Below are 17411 nucleotides of genomic sequence, written 5' to 3'. Positions count from 1 at the left end.
CAGAATGGAATTCTAGGCAAAGTAACTAGTGTTGGCTCCATAGGTCTAACATTAACTGTATATTTTATTTATTTATTTTTTCAAAATGGCTGCATTTATTGGTAATGGTATATTTTATTTTTTTAATTTTTGTTTTCAATGTTTATTTTTGAGAGACAGACAGAGACAGAGCACGAGCAGGGGAGGGGCAGAGAGAGAGAGAGAGAGAGAGAGAGACAGAGACCCAGAATCTAAAGTAGGCTTCAGGCTCTATGCTGTCAGCACAGAGCCTGACACAGGGCTGGAACCCATGAACTGTGAAATCATAACCTGAGCTGCAGTCAGATGCTTAACCAACTAAGCTACATAGGCACCCCTAACACGAACTATTTAAAGCTCACTTAGGTTCTGTAATGTGTACATGAGACTTGACTTTGTAGCTTGATAACAGGAAATACTCTTTTGCCCATCAATTTCTAAAGGCATTTCTTGTCTATACAATTAAATCATTTTCTCAGCTCACCTGCTTAGAGAGGCACACCTGAATAGTAAATTGCACCTGAAGGCCATGGCCCTAGCTGAAGCCCAGTGATCTGCATCTTTGTCTGTTAGGTTCCCTCAATACTGTGTTGCCATTAAGGAAGCAGAGTGAATTATTTTAATATGTAAATTTAGGTGAAATAAATATCATCATTAATAAAGATTATGTTATATCATTTATCTACACTTTTTTATTTTTTTAACTTGTTCAGAATCCCAAGTAGATAAGTAAGGGCTACTTATTGGAAACCTTATCAGAGACCCCAGCAGCTGAATAGATTTATTGTTGAATGCTAGGTAAGTATCCATTTTTAGAGAAAGGACTCCTAGTAAGGTAATAAAGTGTTCGTTTATTTTCCCTGATCAATTTAAAATTTTTATCAACCAGGAAATAAATAGCATGATTATAAAATTTGGAGATTTATGAACATTCGTAAAAGGAAATATTTTCTATAGGATAAAGGGAATTTATGTTATTAAGCATACAGAATATATTTGGTGAGAATTAAAATGTCTTTTGTACAGGGAAATAATTATACTGTTAGTTATATTTTATTAGTAGAAATATGCCATAAGCCATTAAATTCAGGAAAACATGTACTAGTCAATAGGCAAAGCAGATAATAGGAAGAAATAATCAAGTTCTTGGTAGCATTCTTGGAGCCTGAGACTGAATGAGCCGAGAAAGCTGGTTAGTCACCCTTGGTGAGGGACTGGCTAAGACTGAAGGATGCAAGCCCTTCACTCAGTTGCCCCATGTTTGGGACCCACTCCTCATACACAATATGAATACAAAGTACAAAAATTAGGATTCAACTCCATATGATCCAAACAGCTGTACTTTTGGGGAGGGCCAAGGGAGGATGTTTTGGATAAATTTTTAAGTGGATGATTACAAAGGATGATTTCACAAGCTTTGAAAATAAGGGTGTGTTCCAGCTAGTGGGCTTCTAAGCTATCATTCATCTATTTTCTCCCAGAGTAGGTAGGTGGAAATGGACTATGAAAAGAAACCAGATGTTTCTAAATCCATACACCTTATCTCTTCTATCTTTTGACATTACTGTATGGAGGAAACCTTGAGACATAAAAAGTGAAAGTCATTCTCTTGGTGTTATATGATTTACCTTGGCTTGGAGGCAACTCACTGTTTTGTTTGTTCTCGTTGCCAGCAAATTGTGCTGACCTGCTCCAAGAACGGAGTAGAGATTCAACACAAATGACGATATGGAGGAAGCTGTTTGTTATGGGAGTTGAAAGTTCAAAAGATCCAAGACAATTCAACACTCAAGGAAAAATGGGTTAAAAATCATAACAGCAACACTAGAGCATGAAAAATTAAACAAATACAGTGCGAAGTTCTAAATTTAGATTTAAAAACGCACTTGTAGAGGTAGTAAGTCAGAAAACTTGTTTTCATCGAAGTTCATGTGAGAAGGATCTGAAATTGTTGATTGCGTCCAGCCACAGGGTAATTCTAAACATAAATTTTTTTTAAAAAAAAACCTGTTTTAAAATTCATTTTAATTTAGGACACATTAAGAGAAGTATTTCTACCATGTTCTCTACTAGTCAAATCACGTCTAAAATCTTGTGTTCATTTTACATTTTAAGAGAAAGATTGAAAAACGAAATGCTGAAAACCATGTTAAATGAGAAACCGTTTTGTCCTGTTTATGAGACTGTGGGTAAACTCTTTGAGGACAGCACTGTTTTTCATATCTCTTAACTGCCAGTGCCTGGCCATCTTCCCAGAACATTGAAATACTCGATAAATGTTCGTTGCATGAATAATGAATGCAAAATTAAGATATTGGAATTGTTTAATTTGAACATATAAGAGAAGTTTCAAATATATAATATACATTTAAAGGAATTTTAGTAAGATTAAGAGTATCCTATTTAACTTTAATGATCCAAAAAGATCCCAGGAATGTAAGTTTTTGTTCTGTATAATGAACTTTCTAACTATGTTAGAAACCTTTGGGGAAAAAAACTACTGCCTTGATAAAAAATGACTCTTGAGCTAGATATATTCGAGGATGCTAGATGACCATCTTTCAGAAAAGTTAGATCACTTTTGGCCCTGCTTGAATGGGGATAGTGGGCCAGGTAACCTCTAGGATTCCTTCCAGCTCCTAGAATGAGTTATTTCAGTGGGTCTGCTATGACCACTGATTTCCTTACTTTCAATTTTTGTGGCTTAACATACCACTGCAAGTATGTAAGAAAGACAGTTTATATCATGAGTAATCTATGCTGCATCAAACTGCCCTTCGCATTGAAAAATTCAGTTGATTGAAATTAGTTTCAAAAATATTTCTAGCATATCCCCTTTCACAAGGGATTAAAAACAAATAACTGCATATTAACCTATCATACTGATTAGTCCATGAACAAAATAGGTATCTTTCAATATTTAAAATGTTGAGTGTCCAGTTTCAGCTCAGGCTATGATCTCACAGCTCCTGAGCCTCATGTCGGGCATTGAGCTAATAGGGTAGAGCCTGCTTCAGAGTCTCTGTCTCCCTCTCTCTCTGCCCCTCACTCACTCACACATGCACCCACAAGCACTCTCACTCTCTCAAAAATAAACAGTAAACAAATTTTTTAATAAAAAATTTTAAATAAAACATTGTATTTAACATGTCTTATTTCACGAAGAAACATTTTACAGAAACACCATTTTTAGAGTTTCTCAATATTAAACGTTTGAAAATGATTCCATTCACTAATAGCAAAATAATCACATTTTCGTTAAAGGAAAAAATATTTTTAACATATCGATTAAGGGGAAAATGCCAGCGTTTGAGTCACTTATGTCTCCAGGAAGACTTAAGTACGTCTTGAAGAACTTCGAAATTATTGTCACAAAGTACTTAAATGTTCAAAATGAACTCCTTATACACTAAATGTAAAAGCTAACTCGATTACGTTGCATTTAGAATTTCTGAACCTAGAAGCTAACATGTTGTGGTTCAAAAATGAATCTTGAGCTTTGTATCGATTCCCAGAATCAGGGAGGAAAAAAATACTTCTTTAGTAAATTAATTCTTAAGAGGGGGGAAACACTCTTGAAGGATTGATCTGAGCTTTATTGTAACAAGAGCCTCCAGTCATAAATTACCAGCGCACAGGCCAGAGTCAATGTGTCGTTTCTATTGTAATCAACTGCTTTTATATTTCTACTCGTCAAGGTTGACTTGATCATATTGTGCATATCTTGGATGTCAAAGGCATTCATTTGTTCTTCTTCTGAAAAGAAGGACAAGTATTTCTCTGACAACTTAGACTTCTAACTTGGGGAAGTAATATATTCTACAGTATAACTCTGAGGATATTCTATGTGGGAAAGATTTTTTTTTTTCTAGCACAAGTTTCAAAATTTGAAATTATCCAGTTTCCCATTTTTGCTCTTTGAGGAGTAATATGTATTAAATATCCATTCTGGGGATCTAGCTTTTAAATGACCTTTTCAGTACTCATCCTTTTGCTCATTTTGATTTGCTCAGATAAATTACAACCACCTGGCCTTTTGTATTAAAGAAGGTTACATACAAAATTGACCTTTTGATACTTATTGGGAGAGCTAGGTTCATTGTATTTGAGATTAACTGCCGTTGCTGTTTTCTGGGTTATGTCTTAAATAACTGTATTTGGGGATGGAAAAACCTTTTTTTTTTTTTTTTTTTTTTTTTTTTTGCCTGTTTGTTCTAAGCCACTGCTAACACCACAGGAATTGACAATACAAAAAGAAATTATGTTTATGTTTTAAAAAATAATAAGTATGATTTCTTTAGATACCTTGGCGTCCGATGATTTATATATGTCCTTTCAATTTCTCTTAACCTTGATAAAACCAAAATTATCCTTTGACCATTCTGCTCCCTGCCACTTTGCTTCTTTCTGTTCCTTGAACACTTCAAATTAAGACTTACTTCTGGAACTTTGCAGTTGCTGTTCCCTCTGCCTAAAGTTATCTTTTTTGGCTTCCTTTGTTCCATTACTTAATTCTCCACTGTTCCCCTACATTCTCTGGCTTCTGTATAATTAGGGGAGATCATGTGACTATTTATGAAAGTAATACATGTCACCTCTGGTCTGAGACACTGAAAGGTCCATACAGGATTCACTAGTCTCTTACACTCAAGGAATCCTCGGGCTGAGATGCAGAACGTCAAGATTGAAGTAGTCTAAATGGCTGAGTTACCCGAGAGGGAGTTATGTAGACCTGTAGAGGATTTTGTGTGAGCAGGAAATACACTTTTATATTTTAAACTACTGAGCTTTGGGGAATCCATTCATATCCTGACTGAGTATTCAAAGTTTCGGATTAAATGACATTTCTTAGGAGACCTGTAATCCCCCTACCTAAAACACTTTCTCCTTCTGCTCTGTCTCTTTGTCCCTGCTATGATGTTTTCTGCAATGAGTTTTTTGTAATATTTTATTTGTTTAAGTATATGTTGAACAAACGAGACTTCTATATACTGTGAGTAATGATTTTTAAGTGCCTAGAGTAATCTTTAAAATTGGCAGTAAGCATTTTATTTTGTGCCTTTTTGTTTTAATGTCAAGAAGTACAAACAAAACAAAAGGAAATACTGCCTTGCAAAGGTCCATTGTATTTCCTATTGATAATTAGAAAGAATGGTCTGGTATCAAGCAATAGCTGAGTTTTTGACTCTTCTGGATAAATACGTTCTGCATGATTTCTTTCATTCACAAGTGAGGTCATCTTTGGCAAAGTGTAAATCAGTGATCGCATCTATGTCACAAAGAAAGGATTAAGAATCCAAATTTTAGAATTTCCTTTAGTAATCTTCAAACTTTTGCAATGTTTTGACATATCTTAAGGTTTTTGCCCACCAAGAAATAGATAAGACTTTGTTGCTTTTAAATCCAGGCTACATAAGTACTTCATCCAACATCAGAATACTCCCCATTTGTCTGCCTCCAGGCTCCTGGTAATGATCTAGGAAAGTCCCTGATATTTTTTAATAGCATGTAACACCTTGCTGAATGAAACCAACAGTTACCTCTTACATATCTATTCCCAAAAAAGGGTTTGACACACAGTAGGAACTCCGTACAATTTTTTTTTTTTTTTTTTTGGTATGATGGTAGCCAAACTCATTCACCAAGTAGATAAGGATACGAAAGAACTCTCTATCAAGTGGTTCTAAGAATGGGCTTTTACAAATAAAAAGAAATTAAGGAAGGAGGAAGGAAAGGAGGAAGGGAGAGAGAGAGAAAGAAAGAGGAGGGGAAGAGAGGAAGTAAAAAATTCTGCCCAGAATTTAGTTTAATCCTTTCAGATTCATTTTTGGAATGCCAAGTAGAAAAAGAACTTCAGAATCTGCTTTTGTTCCTTAATGAAATTTCTTGACAAGGCAGGAAGACTTTCCTGAGAATTATTTTCTTATTGCTGATGCATGAAGAGATGACATACAGTCATACTTCTTTTTTCATTGGCAAATTAAATGAAATATGTTGCCAACTGTAAGACAAAAAGAAATATATGCAGGTATATCATCTGCATTATCAAAGTTTTGCATAGGAAATTAACTATTTGCTGTTATTTAGATACAAATGATATTCTTTTGAGAAAGTGTTCACAAGATGGAATTCATGATTAAGGCAGTCAACAGGCACACACAGTTGATGAAAACCAGGAATTGACTATTCTGGACCATGTTAGCATTTCATTTAAAAAGAGAAATGAGGAAGCTACCAATTCTATCCTAACTTATTTCAAAATGTTAAAAGAAATGTTAAAAATATTAGCAGTTTCTGGGGGCACCTGGGTGGCTCAGTCAGTTGAGTGTCTGGCTTTGGCTCAGGTCATGGTCTTGCTGTTCGTGGGTTCGAGCCCTGCATCAGGCTCTGTGCTGACAGGAGTGGAGCCTGCTTGGGGTCCTGTCTCTCCATCTCTCTTTGCCCCTCCCATGCTCATGCTCTCTGTCTCTCTCTTTTTTCTCTCTCTCTCTCTCCAAATAAATAACTTAAAAAAAAATGATATAGCTTCTGTAGTGAGAAAAAATAAAAATTTTTAAAGGTCTAACCCTTTTAGATTAAACCTACTTTCCCTGCAGACTTACAGTGAATGATATATATAGACAGTTGTCAGGTGCTCATTACATTTTCTTGGCTTCACCTTCAGTTGGGAAGAATTGTGTGCCCTGTAAGAAGTACAGTTTTGACTCCCATGATGTTTAATTAAAAATGCTTAACCATGAATACATAAGAATAAGGAAGATCTATTATACTTTATAACCATGAATACATAAGAGTAAGGAAGATCTATTATACTTTCTTTTCTTTGACATTGCCTAAATTAACCTAAATAAAGACAGTCCATACATAAACGCTGCTACTTGTAAATGTGAGATAGATTTTCTTTAATTCCTATCAGTAGAGAGCTTTTAAGACCTTATTATATGCAAATGATGGTGATACTATCAGGTCAGACACTTGGTGCTACTGTGCTCTTGATCACATTGACAGTTTTTAGAGTTGCATGAGAGTTACTCTGCACGGAAGCTGTTTAAATCAGTATATAAGGCTGATGTAGAGACAGAATCATACAGTACAGAGTATATAGGTGATATTGCACATACAACCTCGAAAACACCAAAGTTTGAGAACCACTAAGCTAGATGAAGAAATAAAAGGAAACTTTAGAAATAGATATTTGAACTTTTGAACCCATGCTGCTTTTAGAATATATTTCAAGTTCTTATCTAACAAAAAAAGGATATGCAGAGAGTCCTAAAGTAGTCTTGCTTTCAGTATTTATTCTGTTTTATTTTTAAGCATTAATAAATGTTGGGAGATCTGTCTGTTGAAAGAATTTAAGAAAATAGTGGAGTTATATTCTGATTCTGGATGAGGGGCAATTAGCTTCCAAAGGCAGCAGTCAGTTAAATTCCTGAGTCAACTGAAATTACAAAAATAACCCCACCTTTTTTGAAGAAAAGTACCATCTATTAGTGCATAGATTTCTGATATTTATCTATTCATCCTTTAGAAGTCTATGATTGGGGCGCCTGGGAGGCTCAGTCGGTTAAGCATCCCATTTCGGCTCAGATCATGATCTCACGGTTTGTGGGTTCAAGCCCTGCGTTGATAGCTCAGAGCCTGGACCCTGCTTTGGATTCTGTGTCTCCCTTTCTCTCTGCCCTTCCCTCACTCATGCTCTGTTTCAATCTGTCTTAATAATAAGCAAACATAAAAAATTTTTAAAAAGTCTATGGTCTACAGGTTGAAGAATCTGTGGCCCAGAGGATCTGTAAGTCCTTTTCAGGTATAAGAATCTATAAAGACTGTGCCTCATTCATACCAATTACATTTTAAGTGTTATCCAATGGCAACCAAGACCTTCATTTGCTGACATAGTTAAGCCTTATCTTGGCCTTTTATATGAGTTGTAGCTTTAATTTGAGTATGAGTTATAACATATTTACTTTGAATTATCATATGTATAATTTTATGTATATTCACATATACGCTTTCACATAGGCACTGACATTCATAAATAAATGTATATATTTATAAGCTTGTATATTACCTATTAGCATTTTAGAGGGAATATTAAACTTTATATTTTGAAAGACTTAGAAACATTTTCCATTTTTGCTTTCTTCTTCCTCTGTCTGGTCACAGGCTTGATGATAGTAAAGGCAGATTTTATTTTTGCCACATTATTGCTCAGAGAGTTCTGTGTATTTGAACAACCTACCTGGAAAATCTACTCTGGCCATTTGACAACTGAAGACATGTGCCTTAAAATAATGAATAAAAACTGAATAAACTTATGGTGTAGTGGAATCTTCTGAATGACAAAATCCCTTCTGCACAGTCACTGGAGTTCATTTTGCAAGTTAATACAAATTTGCAAAAATACCAGGTGGCAAAGAAATTTCAAAAATCACTGGAAGTGAATATCTTGAAAAAACTAGGTGAATGCCTGTGGAAAAGCTCTTAGAAAATTTTTATTTTTAGGTTAACAACTATTTCAAGAGTAACATAGTCCCAGTAGGTCAAAGATTGTAGAGGCCCAGAAAAAAATAATTGAAGTTACCTGAGCGAAGATGTTATGCCAGGCCACTTACTCCCAGGAAGTGCTGATACCAGCTTCAGCCTGCGGGACTTGGAAGCAAAAGGTCCCCAATATTATGAACAAGAGTTTGAGGCATATGCCTTGTAGATTCAGTTGTATAAAATGATAGAATATCACGCTTTCCTAATTTAAGGATATAAAAAGATATTGCCACTTCTCTTTACTTCTTTGCACCATCCTAACACCAAAAGAACAAAATTGATTGTTCACTTACATTGCTGTATGGTACATATATTTGTATTAATAACAGAAATACTCTTTTTCATGAAATGTTGCTTAATCTCTAATTCAAATACTTTGTTATTTTAGTATATAAGCTCAGGAGTAATGAGTAAATCATTTTGACAGTTCCTTTTATGCCTTTCCAAAATCTTAGGAATAGAACTACTATTAAAAATATGAGCGCATCGTATCTTTATGGCCATTTTTTCATATCTGCAATAAAGTGAAAATATGAAACCTGGTATTTATCCGTTGGGTCCACAGAATTGCCCCATTCTATAAAAGTAAATATCTACTTACTTTGGAGGATAAGACATAAATTCTAGAATATCAGGGGACATATGCTTTTAAAGGCTTAATCATAATTAAAATTAGTTTTATCATAACTTGCCTTCACTCACACAGGATGATACATATTTTTATATCCTAAGTCACTCATTCATGTTCATTCGTCAAATAGTATTGACTACCAACTAAATGCTGTGGGGAATAAAAAAACAAAGAAAAATAGATTTTTTTCCTTAAAGAAGATTTCAGAAAAACCTAAAGATATAGCACCACACTAAAATAGTAAGTAATTCATAGGTGAGATAATCACTTCAAACTTGGGGAAGGGTAGCAGGACTTTTGGAAGTGGGGGCAAAAGCTAGATAGAACCTAGATGTAGGAGGAAGGAGACATGAAGAAAATTGGGGACAAATAGTTACTTTTTTGTCTGTTTAGTGTTTAAGGATTTTTATCCTAAAATTTGTTAGAGAGTTGTATGCCTTTGGAATGATTAGAAAGGTGGTTAGTGTGAACTTTGAAAAATGATACAGTATTTGAAGTAGTCTTATTGAATGGAAGAATTATAGATACATTTGATTGAATCAGGGACTGTTCCTGACTGCCATATTTACACCAGGATTTTCATATAATCTTTAATTTCATGGTGTGTTTTATAAGACATTTTGAATAATAAAACAGTTATTGTAAACAACAAACATGGCACTAAGAGCATCTCTTTAATTTTTAAATTTTCTCCACACCAGTGTTTATGGCAGCACGATTAGAATCTAGTGTATTATGGTCAATTTGTTCTCTTGGCTTTATCTTTCTGCCAAATAATTGGCAATAGCAGATTAGTTATAAAAACAGATCATCTGTTTTATGGCTTCTTATTGATGTACAAAATGTTGAACTTCATTTTATATAGAAATCACAATCACAAAATAAATTAATCATTTTTCAAAAGTTCTTAAGAAAGTACTCTCTATTTCCTCCTAACTTTTAGATGGAGTTTTTATCATTCTTTGTCACAAATCGCAGAAAGTAGTCCCAAATCTAAATTCATGTTACCACAATCATGACATTTTCCAACTGTCTCATAAATCTGCAACATTTGTTAAAAGGGAGAGTGGAGCAGACTGTGTGAAGAAAACGGGCCTGTGGTAATTAGTGTGCCGTCTTCAAAGATAAAATTAACGCTTGAAATTTCACATAATAATTGGACCACTGAACACTTACTGAGCGCCCTCAGCGTACCAGCCTCTGTGTTGAGCTGTGCAAGTGCTCCTTGGTGCCTTATCCCTTAGGATATGATTGTTAGTCCCATTTTATGGAGAGAAATAATAAGTGTTAAAAATGTCCGAGTAATCTGATTATGGTCCAAGAGTTTGTGGATGGAGAGGCTGGGATTCAAAACGAGTGCTCTGAGGTATGCGGGTAGACATCGACACCATTAATATCCCAGCTATACAAATGCGCGAATTTGAGGCTTAGAGAGGTCTAAATAATTTGGTTAAGCTCCAATAGCTAATAAGTGGAAAAACTGGCATTCAGACACCGGTCCTTTTAACTCCAGAGCCCTTCTATATTTCCTGTCAGCATCTATGCTGAATCTTGACAAAGTTTAAGTGGTAAACCAGCATGCTATTCATATCTTCTTTGCTCTGACACAGAGGGGACTAAATTCAGGAAGGAATGCATACAGATGTTAACTGGCAAAAAGGAGGGCAATTGATAAAGATTTGGCTGAGAGCCAGAACTTAGTAGCAAAGAGAATCTCACTTTATTCCACTTTTTTATTGTAAGGCCATCACATCAAAGCAAGAATGTTTCATGAACAATGATTTACCTTTCCTGAGTATCAATCAGAATATTTACATTTGTTTTCCTAAGTCAGAAACTGAGTGTGGCAAGCCAGAGTCCTGGTACTAGTCCTCTACTGAGTGGCCCAGAGAGAATTCATTTAGCTAGTTCTCTATGTGTATCCTTTACTGGACACTATTTTGTGCCCTATTTTTTTTTTATTATTATTATCATGTCTTCTTTTACAAACTATAGTGTTATGGTCTTGAGCAAGAACAATGTTTTTCTTCTGCTTTGCAAAGAGTACTGTAGACATTCAACTTTTAAAAAGTGATGGAAAGTCAAAGCTCAGAAGACACATTGGAATCTTTAAAAATACCTTTGTATCCAGCTTTTTTTTTTTAATGAACAAAAGTATTAGCCACCGATTTTTTCTTCATTATGAGTGTTGGGGTGTCACAATAATACACGATAGTCCAGAAAAGTCTATCCTTTGTCAAAGATAGTGAATTTTTAGAGAATATTTAGAGATTTAAATTACAATTTGTGGTATTGAATATTCATTAATTATATTTTGTAAATCTTTTACTTTTAGAAGTAGAGAGAAGGTAAGTTAAAGAAACAGAAGTTGTTCATTTTGTTAAAAACCTCTTAATTATGACATGTGGTTTGTATTCTGAGGAGAACTAGTACAAATGAAGAAACTTTTTGATACAAATGTTAGAAAATTGTGTTCAGGGATACCTAGGTGGCTTAGTCAGTTAAGCATCCTAGTCTTGATTTCAGCTCAGGTCATGATCTCACAGTTCGAGAGTTCAAGCCCCAGGAAGAACTCTGTGCTGACAGTGCAGAGTCTGCTTGGGATTCTTTCTCTACCTCTCTCTATCCCTCTCCAGTGTGTGCATGCTTTCTTTCTCGCTCTCAAAAATAAATAAATAAACGTTAAAAAAGAAAGAAAGAAAATTGTGTTCAAACCCAAAGTAGAGTTTATAGTTTTCTCAAGGCTATTTGTCCATTACCATCAGAAAAGTAGGTATATTTGCATATGTGTGTGTCTGTATCTCTGTGTGCATATTTTTATTGCAGAGACAAAAAACATGGTGTCTTCTACACTTAGAGTCCCTTGGAGTTTGAAGTAATATTCTGTTTGCATTTTGTATAGACAAAATGTTCAGATCTATTGGCCAATCCTAAGAAAGACACAAATAAGACTTCATTTTCCAGCAGCTGCATATTTAATAATACAATTTTGAGGTTATATTAAATGAATAATTTGGTAGCTTAGATCACTTACTTTTTACTTTGAGTATGTTTTAATATGTCTTCATTACTTTTAAATATATATGTTCTAAGAACTTAAATTATTACACGGTATTAACTGTATTATTCCCATTCCATCAATATTGGCATGTGGTTGTTCTCTTTTTAATAATAACAAAGCAAGGCCTTAAATTATATTTTATTTAATTTATTTTTTAAATGTTAATGTTTACTTATTTTTGAGAGAGAGAGAGAGAGAATCTGCATCAGCAGGGAAGGGGCAGAGAGGGAGACAGAATCCAGAGCAGGCTACAGGCTTTGAGCTGTCAGCACAGAGCCTGACGCAGGGCTCAACTGTAAGATCATGACATGTACCAAAGTTGGAAGCTTAACTTACTGAGCCACCAAGGAGCCCTGTTTAAGTTATATTTTAGATGCTCATTTCATGAACACCATCACTGCTGTGAGTGTTAAAACAAAAATGTTAAATAATAAACTGCCATCAGGTATTGGCTTTTGTTCCTTCATCATCTAAAAGGAAATTTTATGAATGATGCATCACAGCGCGACATACATTTACATTCAAATACTGGTTGTTAATGTTTTAAGTTAATGCCAGTGAATCTTTAAAAATCTCTGTGAATAATGAAACTATTCATTGTGTTCAAGGATTTTGCCTTTTTCAATGATAGGATTTTCTTCTCATTTGAAAGAGTATTTAATTGCATCGCTCATCCACTTTTAATATTTAATAATAATTTTATTAGCTGTGTAGAATGAGAAGGGCAAGATTTGCAATATCTACTGCTGGTCATCAATTTTTTCTTATCGTGACTTAATGAATATTATAATTACAGGGAAAGGCAGAAATATAAATTAGCTTGGTAGTTGGCTGGGACATACTAGTTTATTGGTTTTAGCTTGGGTAAAGCCCAGAGTAGGCACAAGGAAAAAGAAACAAGTATCTGGGCGTGTCTTAGAAGCCTTGGCACAAAATTTTTGCAACCTATTAACCATTACTCGTTTTAAATAATGAAGACAGAGTTTGAATCAAATTATAAACACTGTCCCTGACAATTCCTGCTGGTTCCCTAGAAGTTGACAGGAGGTCTTGACGACTTCTAAGACTTAGTCTTTTCAGGTATATGTTTCTTTAATCTCTACTAATGCATTTTGAAACTTTTTATTATCCTTTCTTAAACATTTTTGCTGTTTTTTACCTTCACCTAAGACAAAAGCTGCTTGGCATAGCCATCGTCACAGTAGCACTTTTTACTGAAGTAGAACCTCTCAGCTGGAGTTTTCAAAAATGCTTTTGAGTACATTTCATTAGGTCTGTGGGATAGAGGTCAGGGGAAAAGTTCTTTGCAGGTACCATATGTTTAAAGCCACTGTGGATTTATAACGCAGGCCATGGGGAGAAAACAAATTTTCATTTTAGTGATCTCGCTGTAGATATGTGTATCATATGATTACTAAATTCTGAGTATCATTTGTTGAAAATGGAACCAGATATTGTTGAATTGCATGTACTTTTAAACCCATTTTAAACAAATCATTTTTACCCCCCTCCAGCAACTGCTTCGAGAACGACAGCAGATGGCCAGCCGTCCCTTTGCTTCTGTTGATGTAGCTCTGGAAGTAGGAGCTGAACAAACCGAGTATCTGCCGGGGCCAGTGGAGGTAAGACCAGTGGTGCGGAGAGGACCACCGTGATTTGCATATTTATATCGCTTGCTTCTCTAATCTGCATCTGCTTGTGCAGCCAAATACGATCTGATTATGTAGAGTTGACAAGATCCAGCTACATATGTTATGCCACTTCCAAGGCACATAGTTTTAATGCTATGACATGAGCTGTAACAGAAGCCACCGGAGAATCTATTAGCCTAGGCAAGAGTGACAGACTGCTCACCTGGCAGCCTTTCTCTGACAGATCGGAGCTGAAGGAATTTAAGATACAGGTATGATGGAAGAAACAAAGCACCTATATTTAGTCCTTGGAGTGCCCAACACCTTTTCGTTAACAATTCACATTTATCTTTATTAATGAAGTTGACTATAAAAGGTGGGTGGAGATGAGTTGCGTTGTAATCATATAGCTTCATTGTTGAATGTTGAGAATTGTAGAATATTGGGAATATTTTTATTTGTGGCAATGGCTGTATTAGTATCCTCTTTTATTGGAGTGTGGTGAAGGAGAAATCATTATGTGCAAGTAAATGTAGTACTGGATTCCTGAAATAATGCATAGAACGGTTTCTGAAAATAATGGCCCATCGAGAGGAAAAGTCCACCGATTATGATTTATGATTAATGACTAATCAAAGCATTTCGGGGCATAGTAATTGTGTTGTATGCTGATTATTTTTTATTTATATTTCATGTATGGTAAGGTGTTTACATAGGGACATTAAGAAGCGCTGTAGGGTTGAAAATTGTATTTCCTTTTTTGAAAAGTTCCCTTATGTGACTAATTTCATGTTGCTATTTTCAAATCTTGCTTTCTTTAAGGAAAGCAAGGAATACAAAAATAGACTCCCCCAAAAACCTAGATACAAATATAACTGATTCTGTCTATAGAATTTTGGATATTTTGGAAAAAAAATTAAACAACTGAATCGGGCCTTGTGGATGCTATACAAAGAGCCGGTTTTTAGAGGACATTTCTCTGTGAGACATTTTTTAGCTCTTGTGTACTTGATTTTTTATTACTCTAGATCACAGGTTGCCATGGGAGCTTAGAACATTAGGAAATTTATATGTGTCTTTTCCATTATTACTTGGGGAGAAATTAGAAGACAAAATGATTAAATGAAAGTTACACTAAGTGCTCTAATTTCATGCTGGCCCTTTGCCTCACATCCAGGAAACCTGGACTGTTTGAATTCCAACTTCTTTTTCTCCTCATCTGTTAAAAACATTCTCAAACACTATTAAAACACAAGTCACAGGACAAGAATGAATGTAAATAATACGTACATAGTCCACAGAGGAAAAGGACCAATCAAAGAACCAGAAAACTCACAAACTTAAGGAACAAATGTAATTAACATACAATGGCTCCACCAGAGTGTGTCATTTGCTGCTTACAAGTGCTTAACATGTATCATGAGGTGTGTTTGTTCATAATCATCCCATTTCTTTGTTTTATTTTTTCCAGATTTTATTTCCTTCTTTATCATTATCATTTTAGCATTAAATTTTATTTAAAATTTCTACCTCTCCTTTCTTTTGATTCCTGTCTGCTTACTAGTCCTTCTTTTATTCCTTTATGTCCAATCTGTCTGTTTCCTTTTGTTTTAATACCTATCCCTTGTAGAAATGACTCTTAACTTTTTATTTTCCCAGTCATTCTGAGTCTCTCTTTTGATTAATTGCCTGAGTCTGTTTACACTGAAAATAATTATTGTTCTCCGAAAGTTTATTTTAGCTACCCTAGTGTGTGTGTGTGTGTGTGTGTGTGTGTGCGCGCGTGCACGCACGCGCGCACACACATTATACTTCTTGTTACTAACCTTTTTTTCCATGTCTCTTTTGGATAAATTGATTTCCTTCTACTAAACTGAGTGTTACATATTCTATTTCTCTGTTTCTGTTGGTGACCCATTACTTATCAAGGTTCCTAGTGAGGATTATTTTCCCTATCACTCTCTAAGAGCATATTAATACACATTCCTGCCCTGCCTGTCTCAAACAGAATTAATACTTTAGCATGCTCTCAACTCCCTCTGTTCCTCCTACCCTATGTTAATACTGTTTGGAAATTTTAATCCAGACACTATGGGTGTACTTTTTTTAGTTGGCATATTTAAGTAACAATGAATGGTCTTCACCCTTCTTTACTCTTTATATCTAGTTGCTTACTCTTGCATTTCTTTATTTTTCACTATAGTAAATCCTCCAAGATATTCATCAAAGAGAAATTTTATGTGGCATAATCTTTGAGACCTCAGATGCCTACCAATAATGTTTATTTTGTCCTCACATGTAAATAACAGTTTAATTAAACATAAAGTTCACTTTCAAAGTTATCTTCTTCAAAACTTCAGAGGCATTACTCCGTTGTCTCAAGTCTGATGTCAGTTGGATTCTTTGTCCTTTGTAAATGGTCTCCATTTCCTTCTCTGCAGTCTTTCAGAATTTTCTCTTGTTTCTCAATGTTCTTAGATTTTTCTCCAATATGTGTACATATTCTCCTATGGTAGTTTATGCCCCCCTTTAAACCTGCAGGCCTATTACTTTGTATAATTCTGACTAATCTTTGGTCACTATTACTTAAAAAAATTTTGTTGTATCTTTATTTTATTTTGAGAGACAGAGAGCAAGCAGGGAGGGGCAGAGAGAGAGGAAGACACAGAATCTGAAGCAGGCTTCAGGCTCTGAGCTGCCAGCACAGAGCCCGACATGGGGCTTGAATCCACGGACTGTGTGTGAGATCATGACCTGAGCCCAAGTCAAGACACTTAACCGACTGAGCCACACAGGCGCCCCTGGTCACTATTCCTTTAAATGTTTCTTACCATAATCTGTCCTGGAACCCCTTTTAGATACTCCATACTTCTTCTATCATGAATATTTCTGAACTTTTCTCTCATTATTTGTACTCTTTTATTTCTTCTTGATGCCTCTCTGGGAACATTCCACAATACTAATTTTTTCTTTAGATGTATCCTTTCAGCTACTTCACCCACTTACTGACTGCATAGCAACAATGATATAGTTTGTTGTCAATAGCTGAGGTTGTGTATTCTTCATAACTGCTTGTGGATGCTTCATATTTTGAATACTATCCCTTATCTTTCTGAAACCATTCATTATATTTTATTTAAATGCTGTTCTTCCTTTCATGGTGCTTACACTCTTCAGAGGTCCCCTATTTTTTTTTTCTATATACACATATTTTATTTTAGGTATGAAGATCCACTTAGAAAGAGAGATAAAATTCTTGACTCTCCATTGTGCTCTTTCAAGCAATTTAGTGGTTGGGTGTGAACAAGCTGCTTATAGTATGGAATTTGTGTTGAGTCTCTACTGCTCATTTGCCACAAATGTCCCTTTTACTAGAGAGAACTTTCAGATACCTCCTTCCCAAGCATTGTTCCTCTTGGATGGCGGCCTCTCTCTGATGTAATTGTAGGTGGGGTGGTCCTGGCTCCGGCATGTGTAACTCTGGGATTCTGCCCCCAAATAGAAAGCTACTCTATCATTAGTTTGC

General features: G+C 35.2%; 1 protein-coding gene across 1 annotated transcript in view; it reads left to right on the top strand.

The window, feature by feature from the left end:
- ATRNL1 (attractin like 1) overlaps nt 1–17411 on the top strand; it is a 767076-nt gene that overhangs the window by 505204 nt on the left and 244461 nt on the right. Inside the window, exon 27 of the mRNA XM_077779526.1 lies at nt 13769–13876. Within this exon, the coding sequence (XP_077635652.1) occupies nt 13769–13876 (108 nt within the window). The remainder of the gene's footprint in view (nt 1–13768; nt 13877–17411) is intronic.

The sequence above is a fragment of the Crocuta crocuta genome, unplaced genomic scaffold, assembly GCF_008692635.1.
Source record: "Crocuta crocuta isolate KB4526 unplaced genomic scaffold, BGI_CrCroc_1.0 scaffold138, whole genome shotgun sequence".
In the NCBI taxonomy this organism is placed as follows: domain Eukaryota; kingdom Metazoa; phylum Chordata; class Mammalia; order Carnivora; family Hyaenidae; genus Crocuta; species Crocuta crocuta.
This window is presented reverse-complemented; position numbering and strand designations above follow the sequence as displayed.